This window comes from Astatotilapia calliptera, chromosome 10 (assembly GCF_900246225.1).
Source record: "Astatotilapia calliptera chromosome 10, fAstCal1.2, whole genome shotgun sequence".
Taxonomy (NCBI): Eukaryota; Metazoa; Chordata; class Actinopteri; order Cichliformes; family Cichlidae; genus Astatotilapia; species Astatotilapia calliptera.
In genome coordinates, this window is record NC_039311.1 from 6,782,261 (window position 1) to 6,807,729 (window position 25,469).

A 25,469-nucleotide genomic window follows, 5' to 3' on the forward strand; every position below is an offset into this window, starting at 1 on the left:
GTGTTTTATGTTTCTTTATGCTTTTGTTCATTTATACATATTCTGTTACGAATTGCCATTTGTTAGGTTTCTGTTCTGTGCTTTCCCTGGTTCCACTTCTGTGTTCTGTCTGTCTATGGTGTCACACTGTCTGTGTGTGAATCTGTCTGTTTAGTTCAGCGTCTTGTCCAGTTCTGTGTCTGTGAGTTTCCTGTTTTATTCTGAAGGTCTCTATCTCATGTGAGTGTGTTCAGTTTACGTTTCCCCTGTCCCGTCAGCTTTGATGTTCTCCTGCCTGTTGCCGGTTCGTCACTGCCTCTCCCCCATTCTGGAACCCTCTCAGGTTTGTCATTTAGCTTTCCCAGTGTAGGTCTTTAGTTTTGTCTTCCTTCTTTGCCTGTTTTGCCATCTCACCACTGTGTAAATAAAACATCACTAGCATTATCATCTACTGCCTGCGTTTTGGGTCCTTTCTCCCTTCTACACCACACGGCTCGCCTCGGCAGCCGTGACAAAGGGTTTATATATGACATATAAATATATATATATATATATGTATGTGTACATGATATACCCCAATGAAGATAATTAGATGGCATGAGTTTTATATTTAATTTGTCAATTTACAATTAACTGTGTAATTAATTTAAATAATGTTTCAAACAATTGGGTTCTTATATAATTCGAAATTTACCAAAAGAAAAATATTGCAGTGATGTGAATGGTTTTGGAAAAAGATTTATTTAGGGATCAAATTTATGTTAAACATGCATTTTTCTTTCATTTAAATATGAATATATATGGAGTCACAGTTTTCAAATATTCTTGTTAGTTTTGATTTTACTGTATTCTTTGTGCTTCTGTATTCTAACACAAGACAACAGAATAAATATGTTGAAAGAAGATTAATTAGAAATCAGCATAAAAATGTAATTAGAAATGTTAAGATTATCTGTTAAACTTTAATATTTTGCATTTGTGAAAAAAATAACATGTTAAAGGAATACTTTTACATTACATAACTAGTTGTTTAAAAATTAGATGATTGACATCAGACTGGTACTCTTACGTTGTTAGGTTAATATGATTAACGGGAAAAACACATTTTCCAAATACACACATATTAATATAACTAAAAAGTAAAACAAAAGGTAAATGGACTGATTTTTATGTAGCACTTTTCTTGCCTCTCATTTTTTCTTTATACATCCTTGCTTGCAGTAGGCACAATAACGGGAGCAACAGCGATAACAGGAAAGTCTGAGCTGACTGAGGAGTCCAGGAGATCTCTCTGGTGCTGCTTCAGATTCTTCTACCTTTATTTGCTCTTGATAGATATTTGGAGAATCTAGTTGAACTGTTTGATTAGCTTTGTTGCTAGTTGTCAGTGTCTTAGACGCTTTGTTTTGTATGTAGAATTTCTCAATCTCACTAAGCATGCGGACCTTAAGTTGTTGGAGCTCGGTATATTTTTCATCAAGTGATTTGTGTTCTCCATCCCTGCCACTTACAGATAAAAACGTATTACTTTGCCCATGTTCCAACATTTTTCTTGTTTTCTCAACTGATGTCTTTTCTTTCTGAAATATTGATCTCCTAACAAAATGATTGATCACCTTTACTCTTTTATCCATATTGTTTCTCATTTCTTGACCTCTGAGCTTCATCTGATTTATTTCATTTCGTTCTATTCTAGTGTCCTTCCAGATTTGTTTCAAAAACTCAGTTTTTAAAATTCCCTTCTGTGTGAAGTCATCTTCCTCTGCTGACAAGATGGACAACGTTGCAAGATTTGTTTTCTTGACATTTCCAAATTCTTCACCTTCTCCTACTAACAGCAGACCTTCCTTGTCAGGTGTCAAGTATCTTTTGCTTCCTTCAAGATTAACTGCAACATCCTTCATCCTCTGCTTAAATTCATGTTCATTGGTCTCTTCATCCTGATGCTCATGTAAGCATTGTTTTACAACATCCTCAGTTTGGATTGCTTTGTCAAATGTTGTCTTAAACACATGTTTCTTTTGTTGTTGTATCTTGTCATAATCTGCAGTAATTTTAATTTTCTGCTTATAAATTCTGACCCAATTTTGTTCATATGTGGAGATCACTTGTAATATTTTTTCATTTTCCCCCTCTACTCTCTTAATATATGTCGGCAAGTCTTGATGAATCAGTCTATTTAGTTTTCCTATAAGGTTTCTTGTAGAGATTGTAACACTACTGAGGATGTCCTCTCTGGGTTGTACATCAGACAGTTCACCTTTCAGGGATTTCCTCGCAATTAGTTTCACTTTCAGAATCTCTAGTGATTTCATTTCATCCATGACTTGGTCTCCCCTCATTTCCATCCCAGACTGCTGTTCTTCCACATTTCTCCTTTCCTTCAACAACAGTTCTTGTTCTTTGGCAATGTCAGTCTTCATCTCTTTCATCTCTTCTTTTTCTTCACTCATGATTCCCTTTGCACGTTCAAGCTCTTCTTGCTTCTTCTTCAGATTCCTCATCAGACTCTCCACTTTTGCTCTTTCACTCTGTAATTCCTTTTTCATGATTTCCACTTCTTTTGTTTGTCTTCTGAGGTCATCTTCCTTGACTTTTTCTTCATTATGTGTTAAGAAAATCTTGCTTAAAATGTCTTCAAGTCTTTCTTTTTCCATTTGAACCTGAAGGATACAATTTTTAATCTTGGCTTTTTCTTCATTTGTCTCATGTAACAGCCTGTTTACATGTTCCATCTTATTGAGCAGTTCAAGCTTTATGATTTCCATTGAGTCTCGTTCTTCTTTTATATTTTGTTTCTTTTCTTCCAATATTTCAAATTGTTTCTTGATGTCAGACATCAACACCTTCAAATCCATTTTCTCTCTATTCAGCTCCTCACTTTCTCTCTCCAGATCTTCTCTGTCGTGTCTCAGATCTTCTTTCACTTCATCAAGCTCTCGTTTGTCCAGTTCAAACTGCTGCTTCCATTCATTTTCTGTGCATTCTCTCTTGGTGACCATGTCTGAAAGGATACTTCTCACACCTTCCTTTTCTCTCTCTAACATTTCAGTGAAACAGCGAATGCTTTCTTTCAGTTCATCTTGGGTTGGAAGTTTTTCTTTCAACACTGTTTGCAGCCTTGACCTGTTGTCAACATTTTGTAGTAATCTCTCCATTTTGGCTTTTATATCCTCCTTCAGTTGTTGAAGTTTCACTTTCAGAATCTCTAGCAATTTCATTTCATCCATGACTTGGTCTCCTCTCATTTCCATCTCAGACCGCTCTTCTTCCATATTTCTCCTTTCCTTCAACAACAGTTCTTGTTCTTTGGCAATGTCAGTCTTCATCTCTTTCATCTCTTCTTTTTCTTCACTCATGATTCCCTTTGCACGTTCAAGCTCTTCTTGCTTCTTCTTCAGATTCCTCATCAGACTCTCCACTTTTGCTCTTTCACTCTGTAATTCCTTTTTCATGATTTTCACTTCTTTTGTTTGACTTCTGAGTTCATCTTCCTTGACTTTTTCTTCATTATGTGTTAAGAAAATCTTGCTTAAAATGTCTTCAAGTCTTTCTTTTTCCGTTTGAACCTGAAGGATACAATTTTTAATCTTGGCTTTTTCGTCATTTGTCTCATGTAACAGCCTGTTTACATGTTCCATCTTATTGAGCAGTTCAAGCTTTATGGTTTCCATTGAGTCTCGTTCTTCTTTTATATTTTGTTTCTTTTCTTCCAATATTTCAAATTGTTTCTTGATGTCAGACATCAACACCTTCAAATCCATTTTCTCTTTATTCAGCACCTCACTTTCTCTCTCCAGATCTTCTCTGTCGTGTCTCAGATTTTCTTTCACTTCATCAAGCTCTCGTTTGTCCAATTCAAACTGCTGCTTCCATTCATTTTCTGTGCTTTCTCTCTTGGTGACCATTTCTGAAAGGATACTTCTCACACCTTCCTTTTCTCTCTCTAACATTTCAGTGAAACAGCGAATGCTTTCTTTCAGTTCGTCTTGGGTTGGAAGTTTTTCTTCCAACACTGTTTGCAGCCTTGACCTGTTGTCAACATTTTGTAGTAATCTCTCCATTTTGGCTTTTATATCCTCCTTCAGTTGTTGAAGTTTCACTTTCAGAATCTCTAGCAATTTCATTTCATCCATGACTTGGTCTCCTCTCATTTCCATCTCAGACCGCTCTTCTTCCATATTTCTCCTTTCCTTCAACAACAGTTCTCGTTCTTTGGCAATGTCAGTCTTCATCTCTTTCATCTCTTCTTTTTCTTCACTCATGATTCCCTTTGCACGTTCAAGCTCTTCTTGCTTCTTCTTCAGATTCCTCATCAGACTCTCCACTTTTGCTCTTTCACTCTGTAATTCCTTTTTCATGATTTCCACTTCTTTTGTTTGACTTCTGAGTTCATCTTCCTTGACTTTTTCTTCATTATGTGTTAAGAAAATCTTGCTTAAAATGTCTTCAAGTCTTTCTTTTTCCGTTTGAACCTGAAGGATACAATTTTTAATCTTGGCTTTTTCGTCATTTGTCTCATGTAACAGCCTGTTTACATGTTCCATCTTATTGAGCAGTTCAAGCTTTATGGTTTCCATTGAGTCTCGTTCTTCTTTTATATTTTGTTTCTTTTCTTCCAATATTTCAAATTGTTTCTTGATGTCAGACATCAACACCTTCAAATCCATTTTCTCTTTATTCAACACCTCACTTTCTCTCTCCAGATCTTCTCTGTCATGTTTTAGATCTTCTTTCACTTTATCAAGTTCTCGTTTGTCCAGTTCAAACTGCTTCTTCCATTCATTTTCTGTGCATTCTCTCTTGGTGACCATGTCTGAAAGGATACTTCTCACACCTTCCTTTTCTCTCTCTAACATTTCAGTGAAACAGCGAATGCTTTCTTTCAGTTCGTCTTGGGTTGGAAGTTTTTCTTCCAACACTGTTTGCAGCCTTGACCTGTTGTCAACATTTTGTAGTAATCTCTCCATTTTGGCTTTTATATCCTCCTTCAGTTGTTGAAGTTTCACTTTCAGAATCTCTAGCAATTTCATTTCATCCATGACTTGGTCTCCTCTCATTTCCATCTCAGACCGCTCTTCTTCCATATTTCTCCTTTCCTTCAACAACAGTTCTCGTTCTTTGGCAATGTCAGTCTTCATCTCTTTCATCTCTTCTTTTTCTTCACTCATGATTCCCTTTGCACGCCCAAGCTCTTCTTGCTTCTTCTTCAGATTCCTCATCAGACTCTCCACTTTTGCTCTTTCACTCTGTAATTCCTTTTTCATGATTTCCACTTCTTTTGTTTGACTTCTGAGGTCATCTTCCTTGACTTTTTCTTCATTATGTGTTAAGAAAATCTTGCTTAAAATGTCTTCAAGTCTTTCTTTTTCCGTTTGAACCTGAAGGATACAATTTTTAATCTTGGCTTTTTCGTCATTTGTCTCATGTAACAGCCTGTTTACATGTTCCATCTTATTGAGCAGTTCAAGCTTTATGGTTTCCATTGAGTCTCGTTCTTCTTTTATATTTTGTTTCTTTTCTTCCAATATTTCAAATTGTTTCTTGATGTCAGACATCAACACCTTCAAATCCATTTTCTCTTTATTCAGCACCTCACTTTCTCTCTCCAGATCTTCTCTGTCGTGTCTCAGATCTTCTTTCACTTTATCAAGCTCTCGTTTGTCCAGTTCAAACTGCTGCTTCCATTCATTTTCTGTGCATTCTCTCTTGGTGACCATTTCTGAAAGGATACTTCTCACACCTTCCTTTTCTCTCTCTAACATTTCAGTGAAACAGCGAATGCTTTCTTTCAGTTCGTCTTGGGTTGGAAGTTTTTCTTCCAACACTGTTTGCAGCCTTGACCTGTTGTCAACATTTTGTAGTAATCTCTCCATTTTGGCTTTTATATCCTCCTTCAGTTGTTGAAGTTTCACTTTCAGAATCTCTAGCAATTTCATTTCATCCATGACTTGGTCTCCTCTCATTTCCATCTCAGACCGCTCTTCTTCCATATTTCTCCTTTCCTTCAACAACAGTTCTCGTTCTTTGGCAATGTCAGTCTTCATCTCTTTCATCTCTTCTTTTTCTTCACTCATGATTCCCTTTGCACGTTCAAGCTCTTCTTGCTTCTTCTTCAGATTCCTCATCAGACTCTCCACTTTTGCTCTTTCACTCTGTAATTCCTTTTTCATGATTTCCACTTCTTTTGTTTGTCTTCTGAGGTCATCTTCCTTGACTTTTTCTTCATTATGTGTTAAGAAAATCTTGCTTAAAATGTCTTCAAGTCTTTCTTTTTCCGTTTGAACCTGAAGGATACAATTTTTAATCTTGGCTTTTTCGTCATTTGTCTCATGTAACAGCCTGTTTACATGTTCCATCTTATTGAGCAGTTCAAGCTTTATGGTTTCCATTGAGTCTCGTTCTTCTTTTATATTTTGTTTCTTTTCTTCCAATATTTCAAATTGTTTCTTGATGTCAGACATCAACACCTTCAAATCCATTTTCTCTTTATTCAGCACCTCACTTTCTCTCTCCAGATCTTCTCTGTCGTGTCTCAGATCTTCTTTCACTTTATCAAGCTCTCGTTTGTCCAGTTCAAACTGCTGCTTCCATTCATTTTCTGTGCATTCTCTCTTGGTGACCATTTCTGAAAGGATACTTCTCACACCTTCCTTTTCTCTCTCTAACATTTCAGTGAAACAGCGAATGCTTTCTTTCAGTTCGTCTTGGGTTGGAAGTTTTTCTTCCAACACTGTTTGCAGCCTTGACCTGTTGTCAACATTTTGTAGTAATCTCTCCATTTTGGCTTTTATATCCTCCTTCAGTTGTTGAAGTTTCACTTTCAGAATCTCTAGCAATTTCATTTCATCCATGACTTGGTCTCCTCTCATTTCCATCTCAGACCGCTCTTCTTCCATATTTCTCCTTTCCTTCAACAACAGTTCTCGTTCTTTGGCAATGTCAGTCTTCATCTCTTTCATCTCTTCTTTTTCTTCACTCATGATTCCCTTTGCACGTTCAAGCTCTTCTTGCTTCTTCTTCAGATTCCTCATCAGACTCTCCACTTTTGCTCTTTCACTCTGTAATTCCTTTTTCATGATTTCCACTTCTTTTGTTTGTCTTCTGAGGTCATCTTCCTTGACTTTTTCTTCATTATGTGTTAAGAAAATCTTGCTTAAAATGTCTTCAAGTCTTTCTTTTTCCGTTTGAACCTGAAGGATACAATTTTTAATCTTGGCTTTTTCGTCATTTGTCTCATGTAACAGCCTGTTTACATGTTCCATCTTATTGAGCAGTTCAAGCTTTATGGTTTCCATTGAGTCTCGTTCTTCTTTTATATTTTGTTTCTTTTCTTCCAATATTTCAAATTGTTTCTTGATGTCAGACATCAACACCTTCAAATCCATTTTCTCTTTATTCAGCACCTCACTTTCTCTCTCCAGATCTTCTCTGTCGTGTCTCAGATCTTCTTTCACTTTATCAAGCTCTCGTTTGTCCAGTTCAAACTGCTGCTTCCATTCATTTTCTGTGCATTCTCTCTTGGTGACCATTTCTGAAAGGATACTTCTCACACCTTCCTTTTCTCTCTCTAACATTTCAGTGAAACAGCGAATGCTTTCTTTCAGTTCGTCTTGGGTTGGAAGTTTTTCTTCCAACACTGTTTGCAGCCTTGACCTGTTGTCAACATTTTGTAGTAATCTCTCCATTTTGGCTTTTATATCCTCCTTCAGTTGTTGAAGTTTCACTTTCAGAATCTCTAGCAATTTCATTTCATCCATGACTTGGTCTCCTCTCATTTCCATCTCAGACCGCTCTTCTTCCATATTTCTCCTTTCTTTCAACAACAGTTCTCGTTCTTTGGCAATGTCAGTCTTCATCTCTTTCATCTCTTCTTTTTCTTCACTCATGATTCCCTTTGCACGTTCAAGCTCTTCTTGCTTCTTCTTCAGATTCCTCATCAGACTCTCCACTTTTGCTCTTTCACTCTGTAATTCCTTTTTCATGATTTCCACTTCTTTTGTTTGTCTTCTGAGGCCATCTTCCTTGACTTTTTCTTCATTATGTGTTAAGAAAATCTTGCTTAAAATGTCTTCAAGTCTTTCTTTTTCCGTTTGAACCTGAAGGATACAATTTTTAATCTTGGCTTTTTCGTCATTTGTCTCATGTAACAGCCTGTTTACATGTTCCATCTTATTGAGCAGTTCAAGCTTTATGGTTTCCATTGAGTCTCGTTCTTCTTTTATATTTTGTTTCTTTTCTTCCAATATTTCAAATTGTTTCATGATGTCAGACATCAACACCTTCAAATCCATTTTCTCTTTATTCAACACCTCACTTTCTCTCTCCAGATCTTCTCTGTCATGTCTCAGATCTTCTTTCACTTTATCAAGTTCTCGTTTGTCCAGTTCAAACTGCTTCTTCCATTCATTTTCTGTGCATTCTCTCTTGGTGACCATGTCTGAAAGGATACTTCTCACACCTTCCTTTTCTCTCTCTAACATTTCAGTGAAACAGCGAATGCTTTCTTTCAGTTCGTCTTGGGTTGGAAGTTTTTCTTCCAACACTGTTTGCAGCCTTGACCTGTTGTCAACATTTTGTAGTAATCTCTCCATTTTGGCTTTTATATCCTCCTTCAGTTGTTGAAGTTTCACTTTCAGAATCTCTAGCAATTTCATTTCATCCATGACTTGGTCTCCTCTCATTTCCATCTCAGACCGCTCTTCTTCCATATTTCTCCTTTCCTTCAACAACAGTTCTCGTTCTTTGGCAATGTCAGTCTTCATCTCTTTCATCTCTTCTTTTTCTTCACTCATGATTTCCTTTGCACGTTCAAGCTCTTCTTGCTTCTTCTTCAGATTCCTCATCAGACTCTCCACTTTTGCTCTTTCACTCTGTAATTCCTTTTTCATGATTTCCACTTCTTTTGTTTGTATTCTGAGGTCATCTTCCTTGACTTTTTCTTCATTATGTGTTAAGAAAATCTTGCTTAAAATGTCTTCAAGTCTTTCTTTTTCCATTTGAACCTGAAGGATACAATTTTTAATCTTGGCTTTTTCGTCATTTGTCTCATGTAACAGCCTGTTTACATGTTCCATCTTATCGAGCAGTTCAAGCTTTATGGTTTCCATTGAGTCTCGTTCTTCTTTTATATTTTGTTTCTTTTCTTCCAATATTTCAAATTGTTTCTTGATGTCAGACATCAACACCTTCAAATCCATTTTCTCTTTATTCAGCACCTCACTTTCTCTCTCCAGATCTTCTCTGTCGTGTCTCAGATCTTCTTTCACTTTATCAAGCTCTCGTTTGTCCAGTTCAAACTGCTGCTTCCATTCATTTTCTGTGCATTCTCTCTTGGTGACCATTTCTGAAAGGATACTTCTCACACCTTCCTTTTCTCTCTCTAACATTTCAGTGAAACAGCGAATGCTTTCTTTCAGTTCGTCTTGGGTTGGAAGTTTTTCTTCCAACACTGTTTGCAGCCTTGACCTGTTGTCAACATTTTGTAGTAATCTCTCCATTTTGGCTTTTATATCCTCCTTCAGTTGTTGAAGTTTCACTTTCAGAATCTCTAGCAATTTCATTTCATCCATGACTTGGTCTCCTCTCATTTCCATCTCAGACCGCTCTTCTTCCATATTTCTCCTTTCCTTCAACAACAGTTCTCGTTCTTTGGCAATGTCAGTCTTCATCTCTTTCATCTCTTCTTTTTCTCCACTCATGATTCCTTTGCACGTTCAAGCTCTTCTTGCTTCTTCTTCAGATTCCTCATCAGACTCTCCACTTTTGCTCTTTCACTCTGTAATTCCTTTTTCATGATTTCCACTTCTTTTGTTTGTCTTCTGAGGCCATCTTCCTTGACTTTTTCTTCATTATGTGTTAAGAAAATCTTGCTTAAAATGTCTTCAAGTCTTTCTTTTTCCGTTTGAACCTGAAGGATACAATTTTTAATCTTGGCTTTTTCGTCATTTGTCTCATGTAACAGCCTGTTTACATGTTCCATCTTATTGAGCAGTTTAAGCTTTATGGTTTCCATTGAGTCTCGTTCTTCTTTTATATTTTGTTTCTTTTCTTCCAATATTTCAAATTGTTTCATGATGTCAGACATCAACACCTTCAAATCCATTTTCTCTTTATTCAGCACCTCACTTTCTCTCTCCAGATCTTCTCTGTCGTGTCTCAGATCTTCTTTCACTTCATCAAGCTCTCGTTTGTCCAGTTCAACCTGCTGCTTCCATTCATTTTCTGTGCTTTCTCTCTTGGTGACCATTTCTGAAAGGATACTTCTCACACCTTCCTTTTCTCTCTCTAACATTTCAGTGAAACAGCGAATGCTTTCTTTCAGTTCGTCTTGGGTTGGAAGTTTTTCTTCCAACACTGTTTGCAGCCTTGACCTGTTGTCAACATTTTGTAGTAATCTCTCCATTTTGGCTTTTATATCCTCCTTCAGTTGTTGAAGTTTCACTTTCAGAATCTCTAGCAATTTCATTTCATCCATGACTTGGTCTCCTCTCATTTCCATCTCAGACCGCTCTTCTTCCATATTTCTCCTTTCCTTCAACAACAGTTCTCGTTCTTTGGCAATGTCAGTCTTCATCTCTTTCATCTCTTCTTTTTCTCCACTCATGATTTCCTTTGCACGTTCAAGCTCTTCTTGCTTCTTCTTCAGATTCCTCATCAGACTCTCCACTTTTGCTCTTTCACTCTGTAATTCCTTTTTCATGATTTCCACTTCTTTTGTTTGTCTTCTGAGGCCATATTCCTTGACTTTTTCTTCATTATGTGTTAAGAAAATCTTGCTTAAAATGTCTTCAAGTCTTTCTTTTTCCATTTGAACCTGAAGGATACAATTTTTAATCTTGGCTTTTTCGTCATTTGTCTCATGTAACAGCCTGTTTACATGTTCCATCTTATTGAGCAGTTCAAGCTTTATGGTTTCCATTGAGTCTCGTTCTTCTTTTATATTTTGTTTCTTTTCTTCCAATATTTCAAATTGTTTCATGATGTCAGACATCAACACCTTCAAATCCATTTTCTCTTTATTCAGCACCTCACTTTCTCTCTCCAGATCTTCTCTGTCGTGTCTCAGATCTTCTTTCACTTTATCAAGCTCTCGTTTGTCCAGTTCAAACTGCTGCTTCCATTCATTTTCTGTGCATTCTCTCTTGGTGACCATGTCTGAAAGGATACTTCTCACACCTTCCTTTTCTCTCTCTAACATTTCAGTGAAACAGCGAATGCTTTCTTTCAGTTCGTCTTGGGTTGGAAGTTTTTCTTCCAACACTGTTTGCAGCCTTGACCTGTTGTCAACATTTTGTAGTAATCTCTCCATTTTGGCTTTTATATCCCCCTTCAGTTGTTGAAGTTTCACTTTCAGAATCTCTAGCGATTTCATTTCATCCATGACTTGGTCTCCTCTCATTTCCATCTCTTTCTCTTCATCTTTGATGTTTCTCCTTACCTTCAACAACAGTTCTTTTCTATTCTCACGTCTAGTTTTCATCTGGATGACTTTTTCTTTTTCCTGGTTACATTTTTTTATCTCTTTTTTTATCAAGTCTTGTTTTGTGTCTTGTAAGATCACCCTTTTTATACCATCCTTAGTCGTTTCTCTTTTATATTCTTTCTTTACAGTCAGATACTCAGTACTGTGTTTTTCTTTTTGTTTGCCCCAAAACATTTTATTGAAATCTTTCAGTTTCATTTTTTTTTCAGTTTCTTTTATTTCAGTTGTTTTCCTTTCCTCTTTTATGTTTTCATTTTTTTGTTTTAATATGTCTATTTCTTTTTTGATTTTACAGCCTCTCATGTCAAGTTTCTGGTTCTTTTTCAACAACTCTTTCACTCTTTCAAGATCCTCTTTGTCTTGACTCTCGTCTGCACTTAAGTCATCCAAGGCATCTTTTTCTATCTCATATATTTTTTCCCTTTCATTTTCATGCTTTCCTTGCTCCGTCTTGATTTTTGTCTCCACTTGTTCCCCATGTTTTGGCTCTTGTTGTATGTTTTTTAATGCACACCGTATAATTTCCTTTTGCCTATTTAATTCACTTTTAATATTCAGTGTTTCTTTCCTTTTGGTCATGTAGAAATTTTTTTGGTCTTGCATGTGTTTATTTTCATTCTGAATTATTCCAATGATGAATTGAGTGTTTTTAATTACCTTTTTATATTCCCCTAAGTATTTCTTGATTAGTTCCCATTGTTTTTGAATTTGTTTCCTTTTTTCTTTCATCCTCATGTCTTCAATTTCACTTTGCATCCCTTTCTTTTCTTTTTGCAACTTCTGCTTTATTTCTTGTTCACCTTGATGTTTGATGATCTCCTCTCGTCGTTGTTCAACCTCCTTTTTCTGCTTTGTTTCTCTCACGAGGGCAGTTCTTTCTTCTTTGAAAGTAGCCCATATTCTTTTTATCTTCTGTTCTTTTTGAATGCTTCTTTTGATTACACGTTGGTTTTCTCTTTTCTTCATCTCCAGCTCAACCACCAGAACTTCTATCTCTTGTCTTTCCCTTTTAATATTTTCTAGTCTCATATCAAGCTTCTGTTTTTCTCTTTGGATTTTTTCCCAGATGTTGATTGTTTCATCCATCTCTGCAGTGTCTTGTATGGTAACTCTTCCAAAGAGTATATTAAGCTGATATTTTAACCTCTTCATTTTGTTTGTTATATTCTTATTTTCAGCCTCAACTTCTCTGAATCCTTTTTTGTCCTTTTCTAAATGAGCATTCACATTTTCTAGAATTTTCATCTCTGTCCTAATTGTTCCCATGTGTAAATTAAACTTGTCTCTTATGTCTTGGATGTAAATAGTATACTGAGAAACTTTTAAGCTGTGGTTTTTGATTTTCTCCATTAACATTTTCACATCTTTCCTTCCAAAATGTTTTTCATGTTCATTGGGTAGATGGATGAACAGATTATGGTCTCTCTGCTTCTCCTCAGCCAGCTCTTCCATCTGTCGTTTCAATTTTACCCTTAACACTTCTAGTTCATCCCTTTTTCTCATAGTCATCTCCAGTCTTTGGTCTAATTCTCTTCTTTTCTTTTTGATCTCGGTCCTCAATGCTTCCTTTTCTTGTTGTATTTCATACCACATTATTTCAATTTCCTCCTTTTTTCTCATACTTTTTCTAAAAAAACGCTCAAATTCTTTTACCTTTATTTTCAATTCTGATTGCAGCAGCTCCATTTCTCTTATTTGCCTTTTGGTCATGTGTACTCCGTCATCAAGCTCCTGTTCTTTTCTTTCAGTTTTCTCCCTCAAATGGTTCACCTGTTCCTCCTGTATTTCTGTTTCAGTTAGCTGTTTAACCATTTTCTCATTCTTTATCGCTGTTTGGATCTGTTCTGTCATCTCAGTCTCTTCTCTCTTGATTATTTGTTTTACATTCTCACTAACTGATTTTTTATTTTTTTGACCCAGACTGTCTAATGAAAGTTTTACCTCCTCCAGTTTCTCATTAACTTGTTTGAGGCTTTCTGTTCCCTCAGTTTCTTTGTCCATTTTGTTTTTTGTCAGTTTATCTCTTTTATTGTCCATTGTCTTCTTAATTTCAGTCTTGAAAATTTCAAGAGCAGTTCTTTGCTTAGGTGTACTACCATGTTCCATGTCTGGTTTTGCGCCTTTTGTCAAGTTAAGGTTAATGCAGTCAAGGTCTTTAAACTGTCTTAGTTTTATTTCAGTCTCCTTCATACTAATTTCTATCTCTTCAATTTTCCTTCTGGTCTTAGCAGCTATTTTCTCGACTGTGCTCTTAACTTTTGCCATTTTTTCTAAATTCTGCCGAATCAGTTCAGTTTGCCTCTGCATTTTTATTTTAAAGATGTCTAATCCATCTCTCTCTTTCAAAGTATTTTCTAATCTTTGATCTAATTCTCTTCTCTTCTTTTTCACTGCAGTTTTCATTGATTTTATATTGCTCATTTCTTCTGTCATATGTACTTCACTTTGCTTTATTTTGGTTTTTACAATTTCCAAAAACTCTTGAAACTGTTTGATGTCTTTTAGCAATCCTTCAATTTCACTGCCTTCATTCTGTTGATATTTGTCCATGTTATTTTTTTCCGCTAGGTTCTCAAGTCCTCCTCTTAGCGTTCTTATAATCTCTTGTGTTTTGTAAATCTCTGCCCTGAGTCTTTGTATATCGGCTCCTCTGTCCTTTTTATCTTCATCGGTGTGTTCAACATGTTTTTTCATCTCTTCTCCTGATTTCTGAATTAGTTTTTGCTTGTTAACATTAAGCCTTATCAAGCTAGACTCTTGTTTTATTTTTTTGGCATCGTCCCCCTCTTGTACTTCATATTTTATTATTTCATTTTTGAAAACTTTGGTGTTCAGCATCAAAATCTTTCTCTGTTCAGTTTCTTCCAACAGCTTAGTTAATACTTCCTGGGCATTTTCAGTTTCCCCGACTGTAATTACAGTGTCTGCCCTCTGCAGGTCATTTATTTCCAAAATGAGCCTTTTTATATCTTGAGTTTTTTCGTTCATGTTATCAATAGTGTACTTTATTTGTTCCTTTATTTCCCCCTCTTGCTGCTTTAGGTTACGTATCAGTTTTTCCACTTCTTCCCTTTCTCTTACAATTATCAGTAATTCAGTTTTATCATGCACTACTTCTTCATGAATTTCAGTTCGCATCTGTAAGCAAAAGTCCTGCTCCCCATTTTTGCCTTCTGCAAAACAATATTTGGATTCAAAATGCTCCTTCTGTTGTTCTTTTATTTTTTTATTTTGATGCTGATCATCTAATGTTACAGAATTTTGTAATGATGTTGTATCTGTTATACTTTTTTTCCCTTTTTTGTCCTTTGGAATTGCTGATGTTTGATCCTCAAGGGAGTCTGTGTCTATTTCATACTGTGATTCTTGAAGTTTGGATGCGTTCACTGAAAAAGTATGTTTGATTGTAGATTGTGCCAATATCCATTTGTTGACCCAAGTTTTCATGGATGTCAGTTTTTCCTTCACAAAAACAGAAAAAAAGAGCTTTTTTTGTTTTTGATGACACCAAGACAACAATAAAGATCTTCTTAAAACATCTATGTTTTAATTTTTTGTTTCACATTTATGGATCTTACTAGGGTTGGGCCATATGTAAAAATTTTCCAACCGACAATTGTCAGTCCAATAATCGACGATGGGCGATATATTCGCGCATACGCAGACTTGTTGATTGGCAGAGCAATGTAGCCATGCATGGAGTGATTTGCACATTTACAACACAGATGAAGTCCAAACATGGACGAACTAATTTCCCCAAAAAATTAGGGCTGTCAACATTTATGCGGTCATCACGATTAACCCATCTGGAGTGCAGAATGAATAAACTTTGGACAAACTGCTCGAAATGCGTTGAGAGAGACATTTAAGGGATTTTGACTCAGTCTGCGATCCAGATGGGTTAATTGTTAAACGCGTTAGTCGTGATGGTGGCACTTTAACGTTGACAGCACTAAAGAAATATAAAGTTGCCAAGTTGGGATTTCTTTGGCTTTAAACCAGATGAAAATAGTAAACCTAAGGATGTAACCAAAACGGTCTGCCCCTTGTGCAGATGTATAAGTATAAGTACTCAAACACGACTAACTTGCATGAGCATGTACGTGTCCACCATCTGGCTGAGTATGCTAGTGTAGTGAAGCAGATTTTGGGGTAGGATTTTACGTGATGTCCTCGATTGCAGCACTAACATCCACCTTCCCAGCTGATAATTAGCAACCTTATAAGAAACAGCTGCGCTTCACTACCACATGGAGGTATTTGGCAGTCTTTTCCCATCCAAGGTGGCTGAGAGCATTAGGCAGCTTAAGCACTGCAGAGCTCCTCAGGAAAGCTGCTCATTTTAGTATTGCCCTTTAGTAGTGATGGCCAAATGAAGCTTTCCGAAGCACTGAAGCTTGTATTGAAAAACGGTTCATTACTCGAAGCTTTTCAACACAGTCCTCTCTGGTGACATCTGGTGGCCAAAAATACAAAGAGCAGCTTGAATCCACAAAATAAAACCAACTGCTTCATTATGATTGCCCACTCTACTGAGTGGAATTCTGTCTGATATTGGGCCGCCGTTGTGTTGCTTTGAACGTGTATTTTTTGGTGGTTAAAAAAATGTGTTTTATTTGTTTAATAAATAGTTTTGACCAGTAAACTCTCCTTGTTATGCACCATGGTGTGGTCTTCCTTTGCTTGTGACTTCTTGATGTTGGTAAATACAATAATTGAAAAATACCACGTTACATATAATATGTACAACACATTATGGAGTATGCTTCTGCTCTGAGGTCCTGCCTCCATGCACTTATGCAATCAATCGCTAGACAGGTGTATTTATAAATAATATTATATTAGGGAAATTTCCCCAGACATATATTTGACCTGGGGGTAGAATTGATTGTGAAATGGAAAAGGAAAATGCTTATGAACTTGCAAATTAAAAACATTATGCATTTAAGGTAACCCTTTTTCATTTTTATTTAAAAAGAAAATTTGTTCTAGTGTGCGATGGCCGAACCTGTTCCTTTTCGTGGAGATAATTTCTCCTGCCTTAAGGAAAATCCCTTCACATGGCCCAGAGGAGGCTGGAGTGCAGAGAAACTGGTAGAGATGCAGTTATACAGTCTACCTGGGCCCCACAAACGATCAGATAAAGAGAATAAATAAATTCAATTGCTGCACATTTGGCAGACTAACATTTTCAGATTAATTAAACAATAAAATATATATTTTTACAACATTACATGTAAAGAGTCAAGTGGAAGTTTTTCTAAAGTTATTTAATGATATTTATATTATGGAAGCAGATTTTTGACATTTTACCTTTTTCCCGTTTTCAGATATAATAAACACGCACAAAACAAAAGCAAACGGCCAGAACACAAAGCTGGAAAACCCACCGGATTGACAAAAAATCAACTCAAAATTCTCCCACACAACAGAACCTCCTCAATTCCTCGCTGGCTCCAAATCTCTCAGTGGAATGATCAGTGGTTCGCTGTCACCATCAAAACACTCCACAAATCCCGTGAATGATTCGCTTCCTTATAAACCATTGAATCAGATACCGAAGCAGTTAGGCTCTAAATGAAGCTTCGGACGTCACCGATCACGTGACTCTGGCCAAACGAATCAAGCTTCGACACAGTGCTTCTGAAGCAGTGTGTTGATTTTTTTGACACACGCACCAGAGCTTCAGCTTCAAGCGGGTCATCACTACCCTTTAGAGAATGGTAAGAGGGACTCTTGCATTTGTCATAATGTGGCATATAGTAGGGTGGACCTTGACGACTGTTTCCCTCTTTTGTTACAGGATTGTGCCATACTGCTGCTGTTTTGTGCTATCTTGTTTTGTGTCGTTCTTTCTTGTTCAGTTTTGTTCTGTCTTGTTGTGGCCTTACAAATGTTTATGGACTGGCCTCGACTGACTCTTTATGATCTTTTACTTGGAATTGTTTTATATATTGTAATCTTGCTTTTATAAAGAACTGTAACTTAGGGATGGTTTGTTTTATTTATCTCTTTTACTAATTTGTTTAATGTTTTACGCTTAGTTTTATTGCTTTAGTGGAGGTGCGGCCGCTTGTTGAGGGGCTAGGCACATGAGGTGGAATCCCCTCCTCGATGCATGAGAGTGTACACACCAGGCATAGGTAGACCGCACCATTTAGATTTCAGTGTGAGTGACGGTGAGGTTTGCTGTGGAACTACATTGGTGAGTAATTGGTGGTACCCTTGGGCACTCCTCTCTGTAGGTTGCCTCAAGTGGCCGGTCTCAACTATTTTGTTTAGTTACTTTATCGAGTTATTTTACTAGGGTGGCAGCGAGCCTTGTGGTTTTAATCATTGTTTGTTAATTGTTTTAATTAACAGTCTTGCAGTCTTGGCCCTGCTACCCTAAGAACTCTGATTTCAGTTCTATGCTTTTTAGTAGTTTTTCTTAATAAATTTTGATTTGTAAAACTGATCTGCCTCACCTCTGCTGTTAATAACTAGCCTGTGGGCTTAGGTAGATAGTGTAACATCTACACTGGCTATAAAAAAATCTTTCCTGGGGTGTAACTCTCCTCTCAGGTGGCGTTGTCACCTTCCCTGGTTATCCCTCATTTGCGCCACCACACAAGGCTATCACCAGCTTCTGCAGCTCCATCAACAAGCATTTGGGCACACTCTCAGGAGGGTGCATTTGCTCACAGATGACAGAGGGTGCTTTTAAACCAGTACTCTTAATATTTTTTTTTTGACTGATTCTATTTGCTCCATCATTATTAGCAAACTTACTCATGGGCAAATAAATAAATCGCCAGTGGGCTCAGCCTATAGTTGATATATTCGTCCAATCACCCAACCCTAGATCTTACACAGACTGCTATGCTCCTGAGCCTGGCAGTTGCAATAAATGTAGAAATCTTCTATCTCACTTAGGCTACATCCACAGGTACCCGGGTATTTTTGAAAACACAGATTTTTCTATGCATTTGCACCTTTCGTCCACATGCAAACGGTGTTTTCGGTCACTGAAAACAGAGATTTTTAAAAACTCCAGCCAGGGTGGATATTTTTGAAACCTCAGTTTTTGCGTTTACGTGGACGAGAAAAAAGGAGAAAACGCAGCATCAAAGGTGTGCGCATTTTTTGACGTCATACTGTGCGCCACGTTATTGTTTCGATGAAATGAGTTTCTACAATGGTGGACTTACACAAAATACCATTACTGTTAATTTTACTCTGCAGTGTTTAAATGCTTACACATTTGCTGTCCCTCCACACATAGGACTCAGTTCTGCTTCTATTCGCCATCTTTGTTTACTCTTTCCCACCCAGGCTGACTTCTGATTGGCCAACATTTCTACACGGATAGGAATATAGCGCCACCTGCTGCTTTGGCATGTTCCTAGCAGCGTTTTCCTTTGTTTTTGGCTTTTACGTGTGGATGGGATTTTTTTTTTAAAAATGGAAAATCTCAGTTTTCAAAAATACCCATGTAAGTGTGGACGTAGCCTTACATGGATAAGGATCAAGATGACATGGAATGAGTTTACTACTATGAGCAGAAGTTATTCATGCTTAACTGTAAATGTTTACTGTTCTTTTTTTTCATTAAATTAAATATAACATTATCAGCATCTTATCAGCACAGTGTGATGCCATTCTGGTAGCAGACTTAGCTTTGATTACACACAGGCACACTGATGTCTGCATGGACATTTGTGCCCACCGTCTGATGACATAATTTACTTTACTATAGCAGACTTAAGTGCACTCAATCATTCTTCACCTTTCTTTCTCTATTGCCTGCCACTGGTGTATGTCTATCTTTTCCATGTTTAAAGGGCACCCCCCACCCCAAAACAAAAAAACACATCTGGTGGTAGGCGGTATTTTCGCCACTGACTCCAAAATCCACCGTTCCCAATGCATAACTGATTATTTTTACACATTCTTTTGCATTTCAGTTTGTTAGGTTTATACAGTAAAATTACTTATGTAATTAACATTCCATGCTTGAACCAAGTGGGAAACATTGGAGAAAAAGTCAGAAATGTTAACTTTGCATAGCCTGGGGATAGTTCTTATCATCTTTAGGATGGCTAGAATAATTTCCACAACTTATTGACAACAGCAACTACAGTATGTGGATATCAGTAACCATACCCTTTCAATTGTCAGAATATTAAAAAATTATGTATACGCAAATTACAATTTCAAGCTCAGTTAAACCCAAACTGTTATATCAGGCATCTTACTACTTTTTTACAGTTTTATTGGAGTACTTAATGGAGTATTTCTTCCAACAATTCCAGTCGGTAAATAAAGGAATCGTTATCAAATACTGAATGTCTATCAACTAAAAGCAGGTTCAATAAAAATCAGGGGATCCTGACAAGAAATACCTAAAAGGAAAGAATAAATACTTACCATATAGTTCTTGGCTTCTTCCTGGTTCTTACTAATCTCCCTTTGGGTTCTCTGCATTTTCTCCCAAGTGTTGTTCATTTCTGCACCAGTTTTTTCTATTTTACCTTTTATCTCAGTGACAGTATTTTCCAGTTTTTGTTCAACCCTTTCCTTTTGTCGCTGTATTTTTGTCTTCATGATTTCTAACTCATCCCTCTCTTTCCTTATCTTCTCCAGCAAACGCTCAAGCTCCCTTCTTTTTTGCTTTTCTCGAAAATTTGTCCATTTCGTTTGAGCCTTTACTTCTGTAAAGTCCCTCATGCTCTGCTTTGTTTCTTCACCCTTGTTACAAAGCACTTCATTGTTTTCTTCTTCCTCAGAGATCAAATTCTGCATGTAAGTATTTGGTTTGTCTTTTTCTACATTTTCCCTTCCTGTCTTTAGTTTCATTTCAACTCTCTTTAAATCATCTCTTTCAGGCTGGATGTGTGTCACTTTAAAGCTTAGATCTGAATCTTGTTGCTTTTGATAATCAATATTCATCTTGATGTTCATGTGATTGTTCTCTGCCATTAGCTGCTGCTTTGCACTTTGAGTCACTTCCAGTTGTTGTTCACTGTCTTCCAGCACATCCCAAAGTTTCTCCATCTCTTCCTGGATTCTACACAGTTTTCTCTTCACTGTGTCAAATGTGGCTTTTCCATCGTTTCTTTCTCTCTGTCCTTCTTTATACATGTGAATTTTCTTCATTTCAGCCTGTTTTATAATGCTTGCCCATCTGTGCTTGACCATGTTGATCTTTACATACATAATATGTTTAATGTGGTTAATTTGTTCACTGTTTTTTGAAATGTCCTTTTTATTTCTTTTTAATGCTTGCTGTATGTTTGCTTTAGTTTTCTCCATTTTTTCTTTAACTTTCTTTACTTCAAGCATTATTTCCCTGTTTTTCTCAGTTGCATTCTCCAGTATATCCAGTTCCCGCTTTACCTGCTCATTAAGGGGCTCTTTGGGTTCCTCCCTTATTGGTGATTCTGTCTTACTAGCTTTTATAGTGTCTAGCTTGTGTCGCTCGTTGATGAAGTATTGACGTCTTCTGTCCAGAGTATCCTTTTCTTGATATATTTTAGTCCACGTTTTCAGAAAGTTTGTTTTTTCCTTAGCAACTGAATTTTTGCTTTGTTTGAGTTTCTCAGTTATATTTTTTATTTGGAAGTTAAATTGCTTTAATAGTAGGTGATGTTTATTTTTTTCAGATGTCAGTCTCTCAATGTCTTCCTGTTGCCCCTCTGTCTTTGTCTTTAAGAAGTCAATTTCATTTGTCTTTCTTTCTGTCTGTCTCCAGAGTTGTTCGATCTCCTCCATTGCTTGACATATCAGTTGCCTTTGTCTTTTTAAAGTTTCTTTTTGGGTTTTCATGTCAGTTCTTGTTTGTTTGCTATCTGATTGCTTTCTGTTTTCCATTGTTGAGTTCCATTCTGTTGTCATCCTGCTGTCTTTGTTCTGTTGGTAAAAATAAATGAATAAACAAAGTGGCCAAACCATAACTAACAAATGACAAGACATTCTAAACTCATACTGTGTTGGAAGATAACAAGTAAAAGAGGGATAACCAGAAATTGACAGATGGATTGGGGCCACAACTGCAGTCATGTGGATTCTGTACCAGTCCATCATGGTGAACAGAGAGCTAAATATAAAAGCGAAGATCTCAATTTACTGTTTGCTCTACATCCCTACCCTCACCTATGGTCATAAGCTTTGGGTAGTGATTGAAAGAACAAGATCACAGATACAAGCATGACATTAGCTTTTTCTGAAGGGTGGCTGCTAATCCTGCACATTGAAAGAAGCCAGTTCGGGTGGTTTGTGTGTCCCACAGGGCGGAGGCCCTGGAGGCCTGGGGTTCTCTGCTTAGACTGCTGCCCCCACGACCCAGCCACAGAGAAGATGGATAAATGACATAATTGTTTATATCACATTTACAGTATTTTTTTGGCAACAATGTAATAATGTAGTTGGGTTATCTGAGGTCTGTTCTATAGCAAATGTAGAAAAAATGTTTTAAGAAGAGCCAATATAACTCAGTGTTCTAAAGAATGTGACTGTTTCCTTGCAAGACCATAGCGCGGCTACGTCTGCAGCCTGTCCACAGCTTGGACACAAACATTTCACTGCATGTGTTACTCTGTATGATTGTTGTTTAATGCTTTTTAAAATCATATTCAAGTAGATTTTGAAATGAAGATAGCTTGTATTTTTGTTTTTTGCATTAGAGGTGTTTAAGAAAAGTTGAGTTTTGTAATTGCATTTTTACCTTGTTTATACTTGTACTTTTTTTTTTTTTTAATAAATATCTTGTATGTAAGGTGACCTTGAGGGTCTTTAAAGGTGCTTATAAATAAAATGTATTGTTGTTGTTGTTATTGTTATTGTTATTGTTGTTATTATTGTTATTATTGTTATTATTGTTATTATTGTTATTGTTGTTATTGTTATTGTTGTTATTGTTGTTATTATTGTTGTTGTTGTTGTTATATTTTTTCTCAATAATAATAATAATAACACAAATGCATAAGCTGCAAACATGTTATATAGTTGTTTGGAATAGAATTACAATGAGATTATCTTGGTTTAACAAGAGGTAACTGGATATGTTCAGACTTTAAATGTAAACATAGCCAATTTGCATTGAATTACCCTGATGACTAAAGATTTTACATGGGGGGGGGGATTATCATTTTCATTTAACAAGTGAAAATAACATTAAAAACTATTAATTAACCAAGCATAACTTTGTTTTCAACATATAACTCATTAGTTGGATTAACATATGTTTAAGTTCAAGTTCAAATTCTGCTAACTGACTGAGAAACACACCTGGCAATGTATTCAAAACTGCATTTGTAGTAGATATCTCCAGACCAAATTTTACCATTATGACACAGACTCACAAGTCTGAGGTGAAAAAAAACTAAGCGTAAATTTAGAGGTAACTGTGCTTTTGCTGTAACTGCTCCAAAGTTTTGGAATGATCTGCCCTTCCACGTTAAGCAGGCCTCTTTTCTTTCTAAGTTTAAAACGTTTCTTAAAACATATTTAATTGCTGAAGACTGGCCTTTTTTATAACAGGTTGACTCTGTTATACTGTTCATTAAAAAAACAAACAAACTGGAATATATAGATAGATATTCCAGTGATGACCTGTGCTCTAAACATTTCTAGGAATCTTTTTGCAACACATTAATGTGTTGGCTACTATACAGAGTTTATCAAACAAGTGTGAGTCTACTATTGGATAAATAACTGTATTAGGTATTACTTTCTCTCTGTGAAAGCTTATAAATATTTTAAGTATATGTATATAAATAATATATAATAATAATAAATATAAATACATCCTGAATGTAAAACTAATAAAATTACAACATATTAGTAAAACTGAGTCAATGTATTGAACCAAATCAAAAGTATTGTTTTTATGCCTTCTATCTATCCTATGTCAGTTCCCTGCCCCCAGTCCCCACTTCAAACCTTGGATGAGTAGAAAAACTATAATTCATCCTACCTCCATGTTCTTTTGCCTTGTAAATTTAAAAACAAAGCTGTGTAGCAGGTCATCTGAGAGTCCTGTGCTGGTTCACTTTGACGGCAGTTCTGAGGTAGTGTAGCAAGTGAGGACTAATCTGACCTAAACATTGTATATCTTCTCTGTCCACACCACCACTTTGATTATCAGATAAACATGGCATCCAATAAGTGTGTCTAATTGGATAATAGGTAATGTTTGGCTGCAAAAACGTCATGCTCCCTGAGTCTGGTCTCAGCTGATAAGGGTGGGGTCCATACTTGGCTGCATAGAGCCATTCTCCATGTATGCAAAACACACAGACTTGTGTGCTTACTATGCTTCCGTATTCCAACATTTTAAAGATACAAATAACATCTGCTAGCTTTTTTAGTAGGAATCGCTTGTGAAAAGTAGTGTGCAGTGTGATTATGTACAGAATTTGTTCAAACTAATAAAACCTTGACTTGAAACCCGCATTAAAAGGGAATACGGTATTTAACAACATTTACATACACCATATACTTGTATCTGACAATACAGGAAAACCACAGTTCTACAGGTTCAGAGGAGACCATGTTGGTATTTACAAAGTGGTATATCAAAACCACAAATTCTTTGCAATTGCATTATTCTTAAAATATTTTATAAATATAACTTAATATGACTTCACTGTTTCTAAGACAGTCATAGAGTGGTTTAAATGACTTACACATTTTATACAGTGTCCTCACTTTTGGGGATTGGGCTGTATTTTAAGTGTCTCCGATTTTACAGAAAAAAAAGCCATGTGAAAATATTTCAGTTTTAATTGCATATGTCAGAAATATGAACTATTCAGAACAACTTGAACGGCTGAAAGGTTACAACTGTAGACAAGATAAGGAAAAGCTGCCATACTTTTAATGGTCTTGCAGGCACTGCCTCATCCTCCTCCTCTGCTCAGTGCACAGAGGGAAAAACAGAGAAAGAGTGAGATTATAAATTTATGAAAGTTGAAAATAAAATACATAGCAACTTATTGGTTCGTCACAAAATATATTACAGATGTTTCTTGTCAGGAGTCTGGGCCTCAGTCTCTTTCTCGGCAGTGTTGGTGACGTTTGAGATAGTTTAGGTGGGTTGTGCATTAGTTTATCTCAGACACAGACTACTTTGTCTTGTCATTTTTTTATTCATTAGAGATTTAGTGGATTACTGGTGTTGGGGCTAAAGTCTAGGGGCCCATCTGCTCGGGTACTACTACAACCATTTGTATTGGGGATGGTGGGTGCTGGTCTTGAGTGGACACACACATCATAGCAAAATTGTATGTTCTATGTTTCTCTGTTTTGTCTTGCAGGCAGAGATGGGCAGTAATCCAATTACTTTTTCTTAAGTAACAAGTAAAATAAGAGATTACTATTGCAAAAAAGTAATTCGATTACTGTTACTTTCCCGTGAGCACGCTGTGTTACTGCTTTACTGCGTTACTAAACTGCGATTTTGTTTGTGACAGTGTCACATGACAATGACGTACAAGCGTGTGACGTCCGTGGCAGCAACAGACATGTGTGGATCAACAATGGATAATATGGAGTGCGGGAGAGAGTACAACCATGTAGCATTAAAAGCTTGGATGTACTGACATTACTTTGGGCACTGGGCACTGGGCAAACCTCCACTGGCCCCACTCCTGATAAACAGGTGAAAAGAAATTTAAGAGCAACAGGACTTAGCACTGCAGAATTTTGGAAACAAAATGTAAACTGCAGCTTTATTTATCCCCCTTAAGAGATGGCTTCTCAGATGGCACAGCCACATCCAAATGCCTTCCGGACAACTGTGCACAGACTATGCACCTTTTTAGTTGTTAACTTATTTATTGCTTTGTTATACATTGCAAAATCTTCTAGATTTATAGTTTACGACAGCAGATCACTTCTCAACATCGATAACAATTTGCACATGTAATCTTGAGCAGTTTTAAACCCGACTGGTCCTGGCTGACTGAGATACTACGTGGCGTGGACAGGACGCTCACCCGAGGCGAAGAACAAAGAAGCGCCG

The 25,469-nt window shown here is 36.6% G+C and overlaps 2 protein-coding genes across 2 annotated transcripts; both read right to left on the bottom strand.

The window, feature by feature from the left end:
- Window positions 1–2,541: 2,541 nt before the first annotated feature.
- On the bottom strand, window positions 2,542–9,678 carry LOC113030113 (trichohyalin-like). The gene is given in 2 exon segments (XM_026181249.1): window positions 2,542–2,659; window positions 2,661–9,678. Coding segments are annotated over 2 exon segments (7,053 nt in total). The 5' UTR covers window positions 9,660–9,678; the 3' UTR covers window positions 2,542–2,605.
- A 5,946-nt stretch (window positions 9,679–15,624) lies between these two features.
- Window positions 15,625–23,533, bottom strand: LOC113030914 (golgin subfamily A member 6-like protein 6). Its single transcript, XM_026182709.1, has 4 exons — window positions 23,421–23,533; window positions 19,874–21,355; window positions 16,562–16,583; window positions 15,625–15,668 (listed from the first exon to the last, which is right to left on the bottom strand). The coding sequence occupies exons 1-4, from the start codon at window positions 23,424–23,426 to the stop codon at window positions 15,625–15,627; spliced, it is 1,554 nt and encodes a 517-aa protein (XP_026038494.1). The 5' UTR covers window positions 23,427–23,533.
- Between the last annotated feature and the right edge of the window lie 1,936 nt (window positions 23,534–25,469).